Consider the following 19003-nt stretch of genomic DNA (forward strand, 5'->3'; position numbering starts at 1 on the left):
AAAAAAACAAACACTTATTGCTGTGCCACATGCATGTGCACATCTTTCAAACCACGCATTCATGTCTCTTATTGGATAATATTAATTTAACTCCTTAATTTATGAACGATATTAACGAGAACGGAAAAAAATGATTGGGCAATAATTCTAAGTACCCTGAACCATTGATTTCTCTTTTCGTGATATTTTCAGGATAATTTGTCGGGTTACGTAGCATTGCTCTTATCCTTAAATAAGTTCTCTTCATCAATTCAATCCACTGTTTATGATTCAAATATCCTCAAAAAACATCTGATAAAGTCGGTATTGAACAGATGTACACCAAAGAAATTATTGAATATATTTGTCTGTTGATCTCGTGTTCGTCAAAGATAGTAAAAAGCAGGTCACATTTTGATCATGGCAAGAGCTTCTTTAGGCTTGTACTCTAGAGCTGTGTGACCTCCTCCCTGTATAATAAGCAAATAAAAATCAAATACCATTATGTTCTCCTTTCGAAATTTTAAGAAATACTCCCTCCGTCCCTTTTTAAATGTCCTGCTTCGTAATTCCAACTTATTAAAAAGACATCATCATTATACCTTTTACATCAACTTTTTCCTCCACTTTCCCTACTTACCCATCATCATTACACTTTTACTCACTAACTTTTCAAAATGAAATCTACTTTTAGGGACAAAATAGACAATATATTAACTTTTACCCACTAACTTTACAAAATGGACACTTATTAAGGGACAGCCTAAAATAGAATACTGGACTCTAAAAAAGGGACGGAGGGAGTACATAATAAGGTAATATGAGCACGCCATCTTTTTTGGTCGATCGCGACCAAAATAGATGGGGATGTTCAATTTGTTGGGGTTTTTTTTGTTCTTGCCTTGAGAGTTGCAAACGTCAGGTGGTATCCTTTCTTTACATAACTGTTTATGCCCATTTTTGGCATCGCGGATCGGGTTAGCCGTGGTTGGCCATTTAATTAATTCGTTGATTAAATTGGCCCGAAAGCTAAGTAATTTATTGGGTAATTCTTGGGCCATGGGTATTTTCCATTTGGGCCCAAGAAACACGTAGCCCATATGAGGAGCCCGCAGCTCATGGTCACGATTTGGGCCCAAGATGGCAGCCCACGGTTTGGCCCACGGGGGAATTGTTAACCTGACTCATGAGGTAAAGCCCACGGTTTTAGGCTTATAAAGAGGGTGCCGAATTGGTTTGGGAAGCAAGGTCCACAATTGTAGGGAAGTGGTTATTCTCTGGCAGTTAGTTTCTCCACATTCAAAGGCCAATTAACTTGGTCAATTGACCATGTGTCACGCAGGAGCACAAAAAGGGGAAAGTGGGGAGATATTTTGGCAATACATGGGACACATGTCAACGAATGAGAGGCCCACTACCCATGATCTAACCCAACTGCTATTTACCTCTGGAAACCGCCTCCTATTTTGCATGCATGAAAAGTGGAACAATCATGAGACACGTGTCAGCTTATGGTGCAACGCAGAATTCGGATTCAGGCTTGAATCAGCTTGAGGTTTTGCTTAAAAATACAAGTTTACAAGATGAAAAAGGGATCCAACACCAATCAAAACTCAACGCTTACAAAACTTTCATACTTTCAGCAAAGTAGCCTATTGAATACCTAGTATTCACCCCCTTCAAACTTACTTCATCAAATAGTTTGGATTTTACTTTTCTTGTACAAACTTTATTATCCCGGAGTAATAAAGTTCACGTTTTTCACGTTCCATTTCCTAGTTCCATTTCCTATACGATTAGAAAATTTTAAGTCCACAACCGTGTGGCAAACTACGAACCTCATTGTGATCTTTAACTTTTGGGTCACACACAATCGCTTACAAGTTAGAAGTTAAGATTCGCGGGAATCTACATCAAAAGTTAGGCGCTACTAGTCTTGGCAAGCTCGCGCACCACGCATTCACACCTGTTGCCAAAAACGAGAGTTTTCAATAACTCATTGTGTAGCTACACAAACAAAACCACAAAAATAATTAAAGGGCAAACTGTACTATATATTAGGTTATATTTAAATACTAGTAATGATTTAAGTGCAAAAAGCAAGAACGAACCCTCCATTTTGGCCATCAACAAACCATGTTCTCCATTCCTCGTCAACAGTTAAACCCAAGGACTCTATCCATTTGTGGGTTCCCAGATATGGAACTAACATGTCGTGATCCCCGCTGTTACGGGACAAGAAATTTGGTGACATAAATCGTGCCGATGGTTATAATGTTTAGTCATGATCGCGGTAAATAAGAGATCAATAACGTGTAAATGAGAGCTCGAAGAGTTGTATGGCTTAGGTTTTCGGTGGTAATCGAGGCTATTGAAGACGACTTCTGTATAGGCCATGGACTCGTTGCACCTCGCCCATTTTTCCTTTGTTCCCTGTTAGTTGCAATTAGCAATGAATTACTTCGCAAATTTATTACAAATCTAGTCCCAAAAAATCACGCAACTCTTACCAAAAAAAAGAATCAATAGTAGTCAGTAGACTCGGTACCTTTCGGAAGTGAAGAGCTTGTCGGACCCTTTCATTGTTTACCCAAATATAAGACGGAATATAATTATATCAAGAGAACAACATCAAAACGGATTACTATGTAATTTGTACGGTTCTATCTAATGCAATAATTACATTTATTTTAGGAGAGAGAGAGAGAGAATTACTCGGCACCAGAATTTAGGAAGCTCTGGTAGAAGTAGGAAATCTGTTGGTTCCTCTTCAATAAATCTTTTATCCCACTTCAATTTACTTGAATTTTTTGAAGCATAAGCACAGTTAGGTTCCAGAATTTGTGCAGTGTCAAGGTTGGCGAGGCACTACATAATAATAGTATAAAGTTGCACAGATCGATTCATTACTAATAGAGGACTAAAACAGAGGGAGCCTATTCGGTATCGTTTTTCATTTTCCAAGAAAATACCGAAAACGTTGAAAATGTTTTCCAAAAACTGCTGCGAATAAACTATTTTCGAAACAATTTTCACGTAAACGCATGAATGTGTTTTGAGACTAAAACGACGAAAACAAAAGCGATTACAACGAAAAAAAACCCCTAAGTAATGGATATCATCTCTTGCATTATCAAGCCTTTATACCTCAGTGACCTGCGTGAGATCCTTTATACATGATCCATTGTTTGGATCTATATTCACATACTCCCCGTGACAATTGTGTTTTATTGACTACAAAATGAAGTTACAAAACAAGCAGAAAAACAAGTGTGTAAGACCATGAAAAAGTGAAGCTAGGAAACCATTTGCAATTAATTAGAACATATATGGCTTAAGATTAACAAAAAAAAAAAAACCTCGTAGAGTTTATCCGATAATAGTGCGAGCCAGTGTGCAAATTCAATTCTTGCATTCTTATCATCATGTTGACTTGTTAATGGATTCCCAAGTATGTATCCCTAACTCAATATCAAAAACATCAGCTCGATCCAACGATGAAGTATATATAAATGGATTAAGGATCCATAATTAGTGCCGTTCCGCTTTCTTTTTAAACCTTCTTTTTTTAAAAAGAATGTAATTTCAAGTTCAAATATAATAAAAATAAAAAATAATTTTTTAATTTTTTTTTGCACCGTTTAAAAGATCTCGATGAGATCTATCAGACAAGATCCATATTGGTGGAAAAATTATTTGCGTAAACTCATGATTTTTGAGTTTAAAATTATCTTTCTTTTCTAAAAGTTCCTTTTTTTAGAAATTGGAACGCGGCCTAGATCAATCCAAAGTTAAACTCTTTATATTTACTAGGAGCTTAAGTAGACGCCGCACTCCAACCTCAGAATTTCCTGCAACGAAAAAGAGAACTAATTCGATTTATAAATAGTGGCATAATCAGAATGTTCATTCGAAAGGTCAAGCTGACAGAGAGAATTTTATTGACAAAAACAAAACTGTCATTAATTAATATTGTTTTCCTTTCATTTGTAAGCAATGATTATGTAAACAAAACTCTCATTTGGTATGACTATGAGACGACAGAGAACATCACATTTGAAATGTTGTAATTCTTGCAAACGTACCGTCATATGTTTTCTGAACAATGATTGGAACGATTATGCCGGAATATGAATCGCCGCCAACATACAGCTCATTCGACAAAAATGTTGGGTGATCCATCAGCCACTGCATTACTCAGCTACTTTATTCAAGTAAATTGCTTAAATTGAACAAACAAGCATTGAATCGTTTCCCCCTTATTTTCATGAGTTGTAATTTGCTCCCGCCTTCAGTAGGAAATTGTAATTGTATATTGCAGATAATAGGTCATCAACAACGTAACTCTCCACATTATCAGCATAGGAGAATCCAGTGCCGATCAGTGCGTCTAAAAATATTATGTTGGCGACCTGAAAATATTATAATGTACAAAAGACACGATTGCAAATTCTTTCCTATTGGTATCTCTACATCTCACAAAAAGAAAAAAATGGCATAGTCGACATGGTTCGATATATTAATTTCTGCACCTTTGTCCATGAAAACGGATTCAGTGTTAAATTCGGAAACTTTCCATCAAAATGTTCTGTGTCGAAGTGTAAGGGTCCTGCAAATGAAGTAAATAAGAAAATTCAACTCAAATAGGAATCTTCTGAAACATATTTGCGGACCATTCCATAATGAAGGCTTTGCCGAGGCTAATCGCGCGCGTCCAAAGTGTTTTTGGACGATCCGGATTGAAAATCAACTGTGACCGGTAACAATTAATTATGACCGGTTAAAATTAAAAATGAATCTCAGCCATTGATTGAGCGAATGGATGGCTGAGATTGCTCCGCTCCTTGAACAACCGCCTCCGTAAATAAGTTTCCCTCTTTTGATATACATAAAGATACATACTACAGATTGGTTTCCCAGATTGGAAACTTAAATTTGTATGATATGAGAAAATCACCTATTTCATAAACAAGTCCACAAAAGCTAGAACAGCCAGGTCCTCCAGTAAGCCAAAGAACGAGAGGGTCTTCTCCCGGATTCCCCTCGGACTCTATGAAGTAGTAAAATAGGTCCACGTCATCCCACTTCCCCACACTCACATATCTTCAAAGCCGAAAAAGAAAACTAATCAGAGTCACACCCTCAATTGCAAGTACATGAGCACAGAATGGCTTTTCTACCGTTCGGGTGTGAACATGAGACACGCACACCCGGTCTCCATTCATACTCGAGCTGATGAGAAACCGTTCTCGTTTAAATAGCGATCAAATGTAGCTAGGCATTGAGTTAAATCAAAGACAGACCCGGTTTCAAGTTTGAAGGGAAGATCTCCTGGGTAACCTGCAGAGTCTTGACAATGGATTGAGAGAAGGCAGCGACAGTACTAGTAGTACTAGAAAGAACCAACACCAGTTGAAGTTGTAGGACGTTTAGCGCGGATATAAGTGGTGAATCGGTGTTGAAGGCTGTGGAGCAGATTCTTGAGGAAGAGTTGGCTGTTGTAATGATCTGCTTTTGACGTTTCTGTTGCCATATTTCTCTCTGTTTCCTCCGGGATGTACTTCTACACTGAAGGGACAGAGACATGGGTTTTTATTATGTGTTATTAGAGAAAGTCTACAATACACACCCTTTAAAAGGGTGTACCATATGCATTTATTTTATGGTTTATTCATAACATTTTAGTGTGTTTCGCAACTTTTATTCTAGAATTCATAACCTTTTAGCAGTACGATTCGTAATATTTTTATTATGATTTATAACATTTTGGTGTATCTCGTTACTTTTATACGATTCGTAACTTTTTAGCTATACAATTCATAACATTTTATCTATAATTCATAACATTTTAGAGGTGCATATGATATACACTCAAATAAAATGTGTGTATTGTAGTCTTTTCCGTGTTATTATAGATAGATATGGAGGTTTGCTCCCACTTTAATTAGGCTTCTTACAAGTGGGTGGTGGAACTATACCCATGGAATTAGTCAAAGGACGCATAAGTTAGCCTAGATAATTGTTTATACCATTCATTAACACTAATTCAGATGAGAACACGTGTCATGATTAGTAGTTAATTTTATTTTATTTTCAAAAGATAGCAGTTTAGCCTTCTGTCAAGCTGTGTGGCCCGTGGTCCTCGATCTAGGTTCTTCCTCCGCTGGTTCGTGGGTTGCCTAGCCTCTTCGCTCTAACCTGCACAATGAACGCACAACTAAGACCTGGTCGAGGTTGCCCGGCAAGGCCCTCCGGCGAGAGGATAAGTATGTGCAGAGAGTAAGTAAGAGACAAGGGTTTTAGGGATTGAGTAGTGTGTACCTTTTAGGGTGGCTATCCTTTGGTATTAATAGAGTCCCCCTTAGCTTGCTCCCCAAGTACGGGCATGTGCCCAGCACGAGTCGAATGACGTCAAGTTGACATCGTCGACTAGATCTGGTAACCGTTTGGGTGTGAGCTGGCACCCCCCATGTGCGTTCATCATTATCTTTTGGCATAATTGCTTCAATCACGTGAGAGAGCACGTGACCCAGCGGGTGGCTGAGCTCCACATCTGGCCGAGCCTAATGGGCAACTGAGGCGGAGAATTCCCCGACAGAGCTGTCTTCCTGAAGGTGGCCGAGCCCGAGTGACACTCACCCGACGCCAGGCGTAAGATGAGCGCAGCATTGATGACTGATAGGCCTCGGCATGGGGGGACGGCTGGCATGTGTGAAAACTTGCAAGGTCGTCCTGTCATCGTCACTTGTCGAGCGTTGATTGGCCGTCAGTTCAGCAGTGCAGCGCTGGGCGGGAATTTCGAAACCCTAACCCACCCCTATATAAAGAACGGTGAGAGGAGAGAGAAACATTACAAACGTTTTCTCTCTTTAAACCTCCATTTGCAAAGCTTCTCTATCTTCTTTCTCCTTCCAAATTCACTCCAAATCCAGCCCTTGCAGCAAATCTTGCTTCGAGATCACTAGGTATGCTTCGTTCTTCTATTCTCTTCACATTTCTGCAGTTTCTGTGCACTTTTTCTTCGTTATTCTGGGTTTTTTTGGGGATACTTTGTTTTGTATGAACAGTACAAAAGTTGAGATGAATAGACTGTTCATCTTCACCTTTAATCTGTTCTTCCGAGCCCCAGCGAAAGTGATGGCTGGCTTAACCGACACTGGGCCACTTACCGAGCCGTATAACTCGAGTCTTAATGTTTCCCGAGCTTGAGTCTATAGGGTGGACCAGTAGGGTTGCCGAACGTAGTGAGATCCTTACCTTTTGGCCGACGAAGAGGTTCCTCATTATTTTCTTCTTGTTTTGTTAGGTCTGGCTCACTCGATCATAATCATCTCTTCCGACTCTAAAAGCTTGGGGGACGATTCCGGAGACTTGATAATCCGTGAGTATTTGGAAAGGCGTAGAAGCCGACGCCAGACCTCTTCAATTGCCTTAAATATGTCAGCCGACACCAACGATTCAAATGCAGAACGTGATTATGAGTACGGTGGGGACGGGTTTAATACCAAGCTTGAAATCTCGTTCATGCCGTTAACCCATTTCGAGGCTGAGCCCCAGCTAGGGCGAGAGGCCGAATCCAGGTTTAACTCTCAGGCCAAAGCTACTTCCTCTGCACGATCTGGGCATAGTGAAGTTCCTTTTGAGGATAGAGAGGTTGCCAACCTCTACAAGAGGGGTCAAGTTTGTTCCCATGCTCATTTCTTCAATGGGGAGCTCGGTGAGTACGAGAAGTTTTGCCGGGATTATAATATTTCCGACGATGTTGTTGTTAGCCAGGTGGCCAGCAACCGTATTAGGGATAAGAGGGAGCATTATCCCGATCACATCACAGTTCCCTTGATGGCGATTTGTGAAGCTGGGCTGCTGTTCCCACTCCATCCGTTCTTGAGGGAACTTCTGGCTTGGTTCAGCTTGGTTCCCCATTACTTCGCAATCAACAGCTATAGGATCGTGATGTCAGTGATTGCACTGAAGGAGCTCCATGGTCTGGAGTTCACCGTCGCCGACCTTTTCCATACGTACATAATGTCTAGGCACGGCTAGACTGAGCGTCGATACTTGTCTACTTGTAGGGACAAGATGCCCTTAATAGATGGTTTACCCGATACTGATAAATGGGCAAACTTTTATGTCGAAGTAAACGGCAACTATGAGTTCGGCAACCAAACCAACCATCGGTACGTCGTGCTGAAGATAAAAGATTTTCGAGGTAGATTTCCTTATTTTGCCATTGCCGAGCCTTATTTTGTTCTCGCATGTCTTGTTTTTAGTGTTGATTGTTTTTATTCATTGCAGATCACAGGTTCATTACTCAGACTCAGCAGTCTTTGGCCATCAAGAAGCACATAGATATTTTGAAGGCACAGGTTTGCAGAGACGCACCGACGTTGCTCGGTTACGTCCCATCTTAGAAGGGAAATCTCAAAATGAGGGAAAAAGAGGCGGGGCTGAGCAAGAGGGCGGTTGGACAAAAGAAGAGTGCAGGGCAAGCTGGGGGCAGTAATAAGCCGAAGTCGAGCAGGAAGGAAAAGGAACCGAGCGTAAAATTCCCCACATTTAGGAAGCCGGCTAAATTTTGGTTCCAAGAGAGCCAGCAGTCCGAATTTCCAGGTATAAACTTCCCTCTTCAGGCCCTCATACCTGAGTTTGCCAGAGAGATGGGAGGAAGAAATGTGGTTCGTGTGAATATTAGGGACGGCGCCGTTGTTCGGCAAAAAGATACTGAGGTGACCAAGCCTGTTGAGAAAAGGCAAAAAGTCACTCATGACTTTTTTCCAATCAATCAACCGACTCCACTTCCGAGTGAGAAGGATAGGACCGAGTCATCGGGTGCAAGTGGCTCGAAAGCAGTTGAAAAGTCAATGAGATCGGTTGGACTAGTTGCTATTCAGGAGTTCGCTCCATCCTTTGCCCTGGCCGAAGGTAGGGTCGTTACGGTGGAGGACTTTGTTAAGTTGGAGCCGGGGCTAGCTGTTACAATGCTCCAAGGTCTGGCTCTGCCGAATGATATGCAAAAGGTTCTAGAGGATCTTAAGCCGAGCCTAATACATGCAAGTGCTTACCTCGTCCAGGTACGTCCGAACTCGACTCGTTCCAACACTTTTCTTTGTGTTCATTTCCGAGCCTATCTACAATTGTTAACTTCCTTGAGCTTATCTTATCTTGTTTTGCAGGCTGGGCAGGCTTTGCTCCGGGCATCAAATAAGGCCGAGCTTGTTACCGCTGAGAGGTCTCGTTATCGCGATGACCTCAAGGTCGAACGTGAAAAGGTGAAGTCACTAAAGGCTAGCCTGAAGGCGGCGAAGGTTCGGGTGGCCGAGTTGGAGCAAAAAAATGATGAGTGTGAGGTGAAAATGAAGAAAGTCGAACGCGAGCTCGGGAAAGTTTTAAGGAGGGAGAAGAGAAAGATGAAAGAGGTTGATGAAAAGGCCTATCAGGCTGGTTTCGACCGAGCTGGAGCCGAGTAAATCAGAGATGCTCGAAAAATGGTAAACAAGGAGGTGGAGAAGAGGGTGCCTGTGGCTTGTAGGAAAGGTTACAAGGATGGCGTGACTGCTGCTGCCAACGTTCTTTAGTTGGAGTTTGACTCGAACTTGTACAAGTCAATTCCAGCAGTTGTTGTTCCCGAACTTGTGTTGCCATATACAGATGAGGAGTGTGCACCACTTCCTCCCAAGGAGTTCCTCGAGAGTGAAGAAGACATTAAAGATGTCTCTGGGGATGATGCCGAGGGTGAGGATGGGGCTGTTGGGCAGAAAACTGGTGAAATTGGGAATGACAAGGTGGCCGAGGATGCTGAGAAGGTTGCCGAGGATGTTGAGCAGGAGCCAATGAATGTTTAGATAAATGACGAGGTCAAAGTTGACGTTGCTGCTGAGGATACTGCTCGAGTTTGAGTTACCCTTTTCCTTTCTAGTCTGTTAATTTTTTGTTTGAACATCTATTTTTGTTGGACTGGACGGATCCGAACTTGGATTTTGCCGTTCCAGATGTATTAGTTTGTAGGGGGGTCGGCATTGAACGGTGTACCACGCCATACCTCTCATCTTAGGGAATTCTTCTGCACTTGTTTTGAATGAATGCTTTTGTAAAATTCCTCGTTTGTAATGCTTTTCTTTCCCCTTTGCCTAACTTGATTGATCCTATTAGTGTCTTGGGATAATTTGATAGGTTTTCTTGTTTGGATGGTAGTTGTCCATAGCCCCCGCTTTGGTCTTGGTTCAGCTAAATAGTTGAATATGGACCAAAATAGAATGGTCAAATTGTGTTGATAGGTGCCCCCTACCTGTAGTTGGGGCTGGCATTGTGGCCGAGCCCCTAGCCAAGGTATTAATGATTGAAGCTATTGAATGTTTATGGGTTGTTTGCTCACCGAATCGTTAGTGTAACCGGGCATTGGCTGACCTTGGTGTCTTGCCAGACCAAACCGAAGCTTAAGTTCCTTCCGTAATGCTTGTCTTAGGCTCGATGGACCATATGTCCTATTTTTGCTTCTTAGGGCAGTAATAGTGGCCGAAGCAATGGCATGAAAGTCGTTTGTGGGTGTGACCAAAGTCAACGTTTGTGGTTGGGGCAGTAATAGTGGCCGAAGCAATGGCATGAAAGTCGTTTGTGGGTGTGACCGAAGTCAACGTTTGTGGTTGGCGAGATTTGCCGGCAGTAAATTAGAACATTGAAAATGTAATTGAAACAAGCTAAAAAGTGCAGAAGACATCAATTGCCAAACAAGATTTTTTCTTGGTGTTGAGAAACGTTGGAGTACAAGAGAGAAATAAAAACTCAGGGCTAAAGCCATTCTTGAAATGCAGTGAAGTGGATAATGAGACCGAAGCCAGTACTCTGACAAGATGTGAAGTTGATAAATCAAAGATTTAACTAATTGTGGTATGTGGCCGAGCACAAAGTGATCTGGAAATGGTCAGTCACATGTATGCCTTCTTCAGATTCTGTGCATTCCACGGGTTGGTAAGAACTTTTCCATTCATGTCCTCTAGTACATAAACACCTTCACCAGCAATCTTGACGACACGAAATGGTCCCTCCTAGTTTGGCTTGAATTTCATTTTCTTGCTGGCTTACACAACTTTTCGCCAAACTAAGTCATCTGGCTTGAAGATCTTTGTCCTCACACTGCGATTATATCCTTTGGTCACCTGTTGCTGATATTTGGCGAGCTTTAGGCGAGTGTCATCATGTTTCTCTTCGCCCAAAATGAGTTCTTGCTCCACGGCGGCATTGTTTGTTTTAGGGTCAAATGTCTCCGTTCTGAGAGTTGGGAACTTCGATTCTAGCAGGATTATGGCCTCCATGCCGAATGCCATTGAAAAGGGTGTCTGACTGGTGGAGCGCCTTGGTGTAGAATGGTAAGCCCATAGAACGCGTGGTAGTTCTTCTGCCCATTTTCCTCGCTTGGAGTTAAGCCGACGCTTGATCCCGGCACAGACTGTCTTGTTCGTGGCCTCGGCTTGGCTGTTTCCTTGTGGGTACGCTGGAGTAGAGTTGAAGAAGCGTATCCCAAATTCTGCGCAGAGGCTGGTAAGGTCCTTACCGACGAATTGGATCCCATTGTTTGAGACAATGGCGTAAGGAACGCCGAACCTGGTAACAATGTTACGCCAGACAAATCTCCGAACGTCAGCTTCCGTGGTTGTCACAAGGGGTTCAGCCTCTACCCATTTTGAGAAGTAGTCAGTTGTTGTGATTAGAAACTTGAAGCCTCCAAGGGCCATTTGGCTGTTTTCCCACGATATCAAGCCCCCATTGTGCAAAGGGCCAGGGACTTGTGATGGGGGAAAGATTCTGGGCAGGTTGCTTCGGGATGGGGGAAAAAAGTTGGCACGTGTGGACAACTTCTTCGCAATCTTTCTTCATGTTCTTCCAATAGTAGCCCTGACTTATTGCTCGTTGGTAGAGTGAACGGCCGCCAGAGTGGCAGCCGTAGCTTCCTGAGTGAAGTTCGGTGAGAATCTCGAGTACTTGGGTTGGGTGGACAATGAGGAGATAAGGGCCGGAGATAGATTTCCTGTAGAGTTGGCCACTTTCGAAGAGCCAGTAGTAAGTGGCTTTGTTCCTGATGCGATAAGCTTCCTTCTTGTCTGCTGGTAGAGTATCATGTTTGAGGAACACAACGATCTTGTCCATCTAGCTTGGCCCGAGTTCGACGTTGAGTACTTTTGAAGTGGTGTCAAAGCTTGGGTGGTTAATGCTACCAAAGTTGATGGTCCTGAATTCGGAGGCTTTGGAAGCTGAGGCAAGGCCAGCAAGTGCGTCTGCATGCGCGTTGTGTTCGCAATTGATCTGTTCAATTTTGAAATTCTTGAAGTGTGTGATGAGCTCGGCTGCTATTGCTTGGTATTTCAACATTCGTGGGTCACTAGCCTCATAGTCCCTAAGTACTTGATTAACTATGAGTTGGGAGTCACAATAGACAACTAGATCAGTGATATTCATTGCAATTGTGGTGCGTAAGCCAGCAAGTAAGGCTTCGTATTCAGCTTCATTATTGGTGGCGGGGAAGTCGACGCTGAGAGAGCTTTCACGAAGTGTACCACAAAGAGAAACTAAGACAACCCCTGCTCCGGCTCCATATCTGTTAGAAGCCCCGTCGATAGGTAATTGCTAAATGTCGCCCTGAAAAAGTTGGCAAGGCATTGGTGCCTTTGTTTGTTCGGCCATAGGATGAGGAGTGGGAGTGTTGAGAATTTTCGTATCCTCCGGCATTAATTCTGCGATAAAGTCGGCGAGAATTTGCCCCTTGATTGCCGTCCGCGGCTCGAAACGAATGTCAAAGTTTGCTAATTCGACTGCCCATTTAGAGACCCTATTGGAGAGATCAGCTTTTCAGAAAAGGCTTTTAAGAGGGTGTTCTGTTAAGATGGTGATGGTGTGGGATTGTGAGTACCGCAAGAGTTTCCTAGCCGCCGAGACAAGAGCGAATGCCAACTTCTCCAGTGGTAGATAGCATGTTTGCGCTGGGAGGAGCGTCTTGCTGGTGAAATAAATGGGCATGTCATTTGTGCCATCTCGCCGAACCACGGCTGAACTGACTGTGTGTGCGGAAATTGCAAGATATAAATACAAGGTCTCGAACTCCTTTGGTTTCACCAATAGTGGGGCCAAGCTTAGGTATTCCTTTAGTTCGGCCAAGGCGAAGTCGCAATCTGGGGTCCACTCAAAATTGCTTCGACTTTTGCCCTTCTAGGCGTGGAAAAATGCATGGCACTTGTCTGAGGATTTGCTGATAAACTGGTTTAAAGCCGCTGTCATCCCAGTGAGCCTTTGTACTTCCTTGATTGTTTTTGGTGGGCGCAAATCTACAACGGCCTTGATCTGGTTTGGGTCGGCTTCAATACCACATCGAGTGACCAAATGTCCAAGAAATTTCCCTGCACTTAAGCCGAAAGCACACTTTTCTGGGTTTAAGTGGAGCTTATGGAGTTTAAGGATTTCAAAGACTTCAGCCAACTCTTGGAGGTGGTTATATTCATTATGGCTTTTGACAACGAGGTCGTCGATGTAGGCTTCCACAGTGTGACCATTTTGGGCATGTAACATCTTGAATATGGCGCGGTTGAATGTGGTGCCTGAGTTCTTGAGCCCAAAGGGCATGACCCGGTAGCAAAAGATGCCATATGGTGTGATAAAAGCACTTTTTTCCATGTCGTCCGGGTCCATGGCTATTTGGTGGTAGCCATGGTAGGCATCGAGGATTTAACTGAGCGTGGCCTGCTATTGCGTCCACAAGTTGATCAATCTTGGGGAGGGGGAACCAATCATTTGGACAGGCATCGTTAAGATTGGTATAATCGATGCAAACTCGCCATTTGCCGTTTTTCTTCTTAACGACTACTATGTTGGACAGCCAAGTTAGGTATTGTACCTCTTGGATGACATTGGCTTCTAGCAAATGGTTGACTTCTTCCACGACGGCGTTGACGTGTTCGGCTGCTAAACGCCGCGCCTTCTGGACAATGGGCTTAGCGTCTTTCTTTATGTTGAGAGAGTGGCTGATAAGTTGGGGTCGACCCCCGGCATCTCGTTGGGGGTCCAAGCAAAAACTTCAATGTTGTCCTTGAGAAATTGGAACATTTCTTCGCTCTTTGCGTCACAAAGGGAAGAGCCGAGTAAGAAGAAACGAGAGCCATCCTCATTGATGGGCATTTGGAAGAGGTCTTCATGAGCTTTGTCCTCGGCTTTTTTGCCGATGTCGTTTATAACTGCCATGTCTATGACCTCAACCCATTAAACTTGCTTGGGTTTGGTGGAATTGTGGACAGTTGAAACGTAACACTTCTTAGAGGCGACTTGATCGCCGCGCAAGTTTTTCTGTCTTCCATGTGCGCCAATGAATCGGACGACCTGGTGGTAAGTGGAAGCGATGGCTTGCATGCCATGGAGCCAGGTTAGGTCGAGAATTGCATTGTATGGGCTCGGTACATTGACGATAATGAATTCAATGCTCAACGTTTTTTAGCGGACAATGACTAGAAGGAAGATTCGACCGAGTGGCCAAACAGGTGCTCCGTTGAATCCGATGAGAGGTACCTCAGCGGGTTGCAGCACCGACTCTGGTAGATCAAGTTTCTTGAATAAGTTATAGTACATGACCTCTGCTGACCTTCCCTGATCAATGAGGACGCGTTTGATGTCATGGACTTCATTTTGGACTGTTACAACGAGGGCATCGGAGTGAGGAGTTTGCACAAGCTCAAGGTCGCGCTCAGTGAAAGTGATTGTCCATTTAGGCGATTCTTCTGGATGTGGGCGCTTGGAACCAGGTCCTACTACGAGTACCTGCTTGGAAGTGGAGGCGTGATTGAGGTCGACTCGAAAGTTGTTTTCAGATTCTTTCGTTACTGGGCCGTGGATAACATGTATCATCGGCTGCGGCTCGTTGGGGTTGGGATTTTCGATAGGTTGATGGGCGGGCATTTTCGTTCGATCAATGTATTGGTAAAGATGACCTTGGGCCGCCAAACGCTCTAATAGTGCCTTGTATGGGGCGCATGCGTTGTGTAGTGACCGAGCTTATTATGATACAAGCACTTCTTCCTTTGGTTCTGATCTGGTTGGCCAGTGTCTATGCCAAGCTTTCCTGTTGACCACTCGAACCATGGCTGCCTCATGATCTCCTTTAGGAAAGACCAGATGGGCCCTTTGAAGTATGTGGTTTCGGCCACGTAGTCGTGCACCTTTGGCGGGCATTTCTTTCCTTCTTTGATATTGTTGATGTGTTTCTTTGGCTGAGATTGTTGGGTTATGATTGGTGTCAGCAGCTGGGGCGTAACCGTTGGCAAGGGGGTGGTTGAGTTAGGAATTCCTTGAGCCGCACGGTCTGCATAGAATTCTTCAAGAGCACAGAATCGCTCAACTTTGCGCATCAATTCTCCCATGTCGTGTGGAGGGTGAATGGCTAGTTCGTCTAGGATCTTGCTGCCAAACTCCAATCCATTTTTGAAGTTGCGTGCGGCCCAATATTCATCAATTCTAGGAATCTCATTGAAGAATTGCCAGTAGCGCTCGACGTACTGTCTGAGTGTTTCGTTTGGGAGCTTTCTCATATGGGACAAAGATTTGGGCTCTTTGGCCATCCTGTTTCTTGTGATAAAGCGAGTATTGAAGGCGCGTTCAAGGTCGACAAGGTTCCGTATGGATCCAGCGGGCAGTTTGTTGAACCACTGGAGTTCAAGGGAGCCGAGGCTGGATGGGAACGCTTTACATTTGATTTCGTCCTTCATGGTGCACAGCTCAATGGTTTGATGAAAGTGAATCAGGTGGGTGTAAGCTTTGTAGGTGGTTGGGTTGAACTTTGTGAACTTCGGCAAGTGGAAGTTGGGTTCGGCCGTGCTGTTGATTATGTGGGACGTGAAGGGCGAGATGCTGAGATCCTTCAACTGCCGCTCAAAGCCAGGGCGTGGCGGCTTGCTGTGGTCATCTATCCTCGTTCTTTTGGAATCTCTGTCAGAAAGTTTTTCATGGTCTCGGTGGCGAAGCTTGTCGCGCAGATCCGTCGTTGTTCGGTGAGGGCCGTCAATGGACTTCTCTATGTCCCGACGGATCTTGGTATCATTGTTCGGCCCTTCGATTCATACGCCTTTTCCATTCCGCCGAGCTTGAATTCCGTTGTCAAAGTTTTCTGATGGGATTTCCCCGAGGTGTTTGGAGACATGGCGCCTGGTTTCCACGGAGCCTTGGCTATGGTGTGAAACTGTTGTGCGAGAGAACTCCGCTTGACTAGTTGGGTATGTGCATGTGAACGACTCGGTGTCCTTTGTGTTGGTTCGCTCATGGTGACCATTCGAGCGATGTGTTCTTGATGTTTTAGGCTGCTTGTAAAGGATTATCTCCCTTGCATCACCCGTGTTTGGTGTGAAACCAAGGCGGTCCTTCACGGAGCCACATTGGCCTATTTTTTGAGGATGCTCTAGCGGTGGTGGTGGTTGCCTTTGTCGCCTCCCGCCTGCAGTAGATCTGGATGTGGCGGGAGCGGTATCTTGCTGCATTTGTTGTTTCATTTGGGCCACCTCCGCCCTCAGAGCTGCCAGCTCATTGTCTCTGTCATCATCGCGACGCTGTAACAAGTGGATGTAGGCCACTGTCACGTCGTCCGCTGCCGGGAGAGTCCAGAGCCAGGGGGGAGGGAGATGGACATGTGCCTCTCTGGGGGTGATGGAAAAATGGTGTTTCCGCTGGTGTCTTTGGCCCCTGAGATAGTAACGTCCGTCAGATCTCTGCCCATGGTGGTTGCGATTGTGGTTATTTTTGGGAGGAAGAAGGTGGTTTGAAGGAGATTGGAGTCGTTCGATTAAGAAGCGTTTCATGTCAGGTTCACCAATTGTGTGGCCCGTGGTCCTCGATTTGGGTTCTTCCTCCGCTGGTTCATGGGTTGCCTAGCCTCTCCGTCCTAACCTGCACAATGAACGCACGACTAAGACTTGGTCGGGGTTGCCCCGCAAGGCACTACGGTGAAAGGATAAGTATGTGTAGAGAGTAAGCAAGAGACTAGGGTTTTACGGATTGGGTAGTGTGTACCTTTTAGGGTTGGCTATCCTTCGGTATTTATAGAGTCCCCCTTAGCTTTCTCCCCAAGCACGGGCATGCGCCCTGCATGAGTCGAATGATGTCAGGGTGACATCGTCGAGTAGATCTGGTAATCGTTTGGGTGTGAGCTGGCACCCCCATGTGCGCTCATCGTTATTTTTGGCATAACCGCTTCAATCACGTGAGAGAGCACGTGACCCAGCGAGTGGCTGAGCTCCACACTTGGCAGAGCCTAATGGGCGACTTAGGCGGAGAATTCCCCGACGGAGCTGTCTTCCTGAAGTTGGCCGAGCCCAAATGACACTCACCCGGCGCCAAGCGTAAGATGAGTGCAGCGTTGGTGACTGATAGGCCTCGGCATAGAGCTGAGCCTTGGCTTAGGTACGGCCACAATGACTCGACATGAAAAATTATGTCCGGCCGGCTACACAAAGGCAACACAAACGAAATTAAGAAATGGACTAGATTATTTAGTCGATTGCATGCTTAACAGTTTGTTACACGTGGCAGTCGACTGTGAAGTACATTCGATTACAGGAAGATGCAGAGCAGTTAGATTAACTGCCCAATCCATAATTTGAAGAGGGGAATTGCCCGAATTTAAATCAAAGGAGGGAAAATACTCAGATTCAAGATTCAAGATGGCCTATAAATAGAAGAATCGAAGAAGTTTACAAACACACCCAATCGCCCTACGGCTTATCTTTTTTATCTTTTCTAGGAGCAGTTATAACTTGGAATCATTCACTAGACTATCTTAGTCGGTTGTACTTCTACTTTGAAGATTAATAAAGTCCATTTGTTATTCTTCTTCCATATTTCAGCTACTTCATTGTTTACTTCCAAATAAGTCCTGAAAACGGCAAGGAACCAAACTCCGCATTTCCATATCCACATTCCAACTTACGTTTCAATCATCTCCGTTGATTTCGATCAATCGAGAAATTTGGTAAACAATTTTGGCGCTAGAAGTAGGGCTGCTTACTAATTTGGAAGTAATGGCACCATCAACAAGAAAGCAAAGCAATCGACCACAGGCAGAGCCTAGTAATGAAGGTCTCTGTCCAACGAAAATCAATCGAATCCTGAGCAATGGATTCCAGAGGATGTTCAAAACAATGGCTCTAATTCTGCCATGTTGAATGTAACAAGCCTTACTAGGCAATTGGCACAAGTTTTGTCCAATTTTGAGGATGAATCTGCACAGGAATTCATCACACTAATATGTAGGGTAATTATCCCTTCACCATCGTTATCAGTGGATGGTATTGGGGTGGTTCATGAATGCGTGAATTCAGAAAATGATCTGCTTCGACAGCCTTCTCCACAGGTATACACAAATCCTACTTTTGATTTTTGTGCTCCTGCTTCAGGGGCAAATCGTGTTCCATTAGGACCTAATACTATAAGGCCTAATGAGAATCGACCAGTGACACCTAACGGTAGGAATACAGGAGTTGGACAAGGCGTTCCAACTGTAAACAACATCATTCCTAATCATTATAGATACCAAGGATTGCATGGTAATGGCCAATTTGGCCACATGCAAGGGAATGGGTATGGTGGCCCGGGTTTGAAAAGGATTGAGAAACCTATGTTTCGAAAGCTTTACCCTTATTGGATTGACAATGTTCCTTTACCTAGAGGAAATAAAATCCAAGAATTATCTCTTTTCAGTGGTGATGAGAATCAATCCACAATCGAACATGTAGGTCAATTTTGCTTCCAAATAGGTGAAGTGGGACTTGACGATGTGTTCAAATTAAAATTGTTTCCGCACTCGTTAACAAGAACTGCTTTCACATGGTTTATTGGTTTGCTCATATGTGGCAGGACATGGAAGAACAATTCCGTACTTAGTTTTATAGGCATGAACCAATAGTGTCTACCGCTGACCTGGCCAAATTAAAACAAAGGACAACAGAAACAGCAGAACAATTTCTAACCAGGTTTAAACGACCACGAAACCAATGCCACTTCTATG

At 44.0% G+C, this 19003-nt stretch overlaps 1 protein-coding gene across 1 annotated transcript; it reads right to left on the reverse strand.

Annotated features, from left to right (window-relative positions):
- Positions 1-155: 155 nt before the first annotated feature.
- Positions 156-5512, reverse strand: LOC131307154 (serine carboxypeptidase-like 16). The gene is made up of 16 exons (XM_058333563.1): positions 5383-5512; positions 5283-5319; positions 4937-5082; positions 4512-4588; positions 4269-4391; positions 4065-4167; positions 3790-3830; positions 3339-3440; positions 3127-3213; positions 2679-2847; positions 2528-2555; positions 2293-2412; positions 2091-2204; positions 1971-1986; positions 881-919; positions 156-449 (listed from the first exon to the last, which is right to left on the reverse strand). Exons 1-16 carry the CDS (start codon positions 5510-5512, stop codon positions 387-389), a joined length of 1395 nt encoding a protein of 464 aa, XP_058189546.1. The 3' UTR covers positions 156-386.
- Between the last annotated feature and the right edge of the window lie 13491 nt (positions 5513-19003).

This window comes from Rhododendron vialii, chromosome 11a (genome assembly GCF_030253575.1).
Source record: "Rhododendron vialii isolate Sample 1 chromosome 11a, ASM3025357v1".
NCBI classification, from domain to species: Eukaryota; Viridiplantae; Streptophyta; class Magnoliopsida; order Ericales; family Ericaceae; genus Rhododendron; species Rhododendron vialii.

What these genes read in the sequence shown, in the direction of transcription:
- LOC131307154 (XM_058333563.1), bottom strand. Translation starts at nt 5,512, where the DNA reads ATGGCAACAGAAACGTCAAAAGCAGATCATTACAACAGCCAACTCTTC. An exon ending in TACAACTTCAACTGGTGTTG is followed by an intron (nt 5,320 to 5,382) that starts GTTCTTTCTAGT and finishes AAGACTCTGCAG; the next exon opens with GTTACCCAGGAGATCTTCCC. An exon ending in GGCGTCTACTTAAGCTCCTA is followed by an intron (nt 3,441 to 3,789) that starts GTAAATATAAAG and finishes ATATTGAGTTAG; the next exon opens with GGATACATACTTGGGAATCC.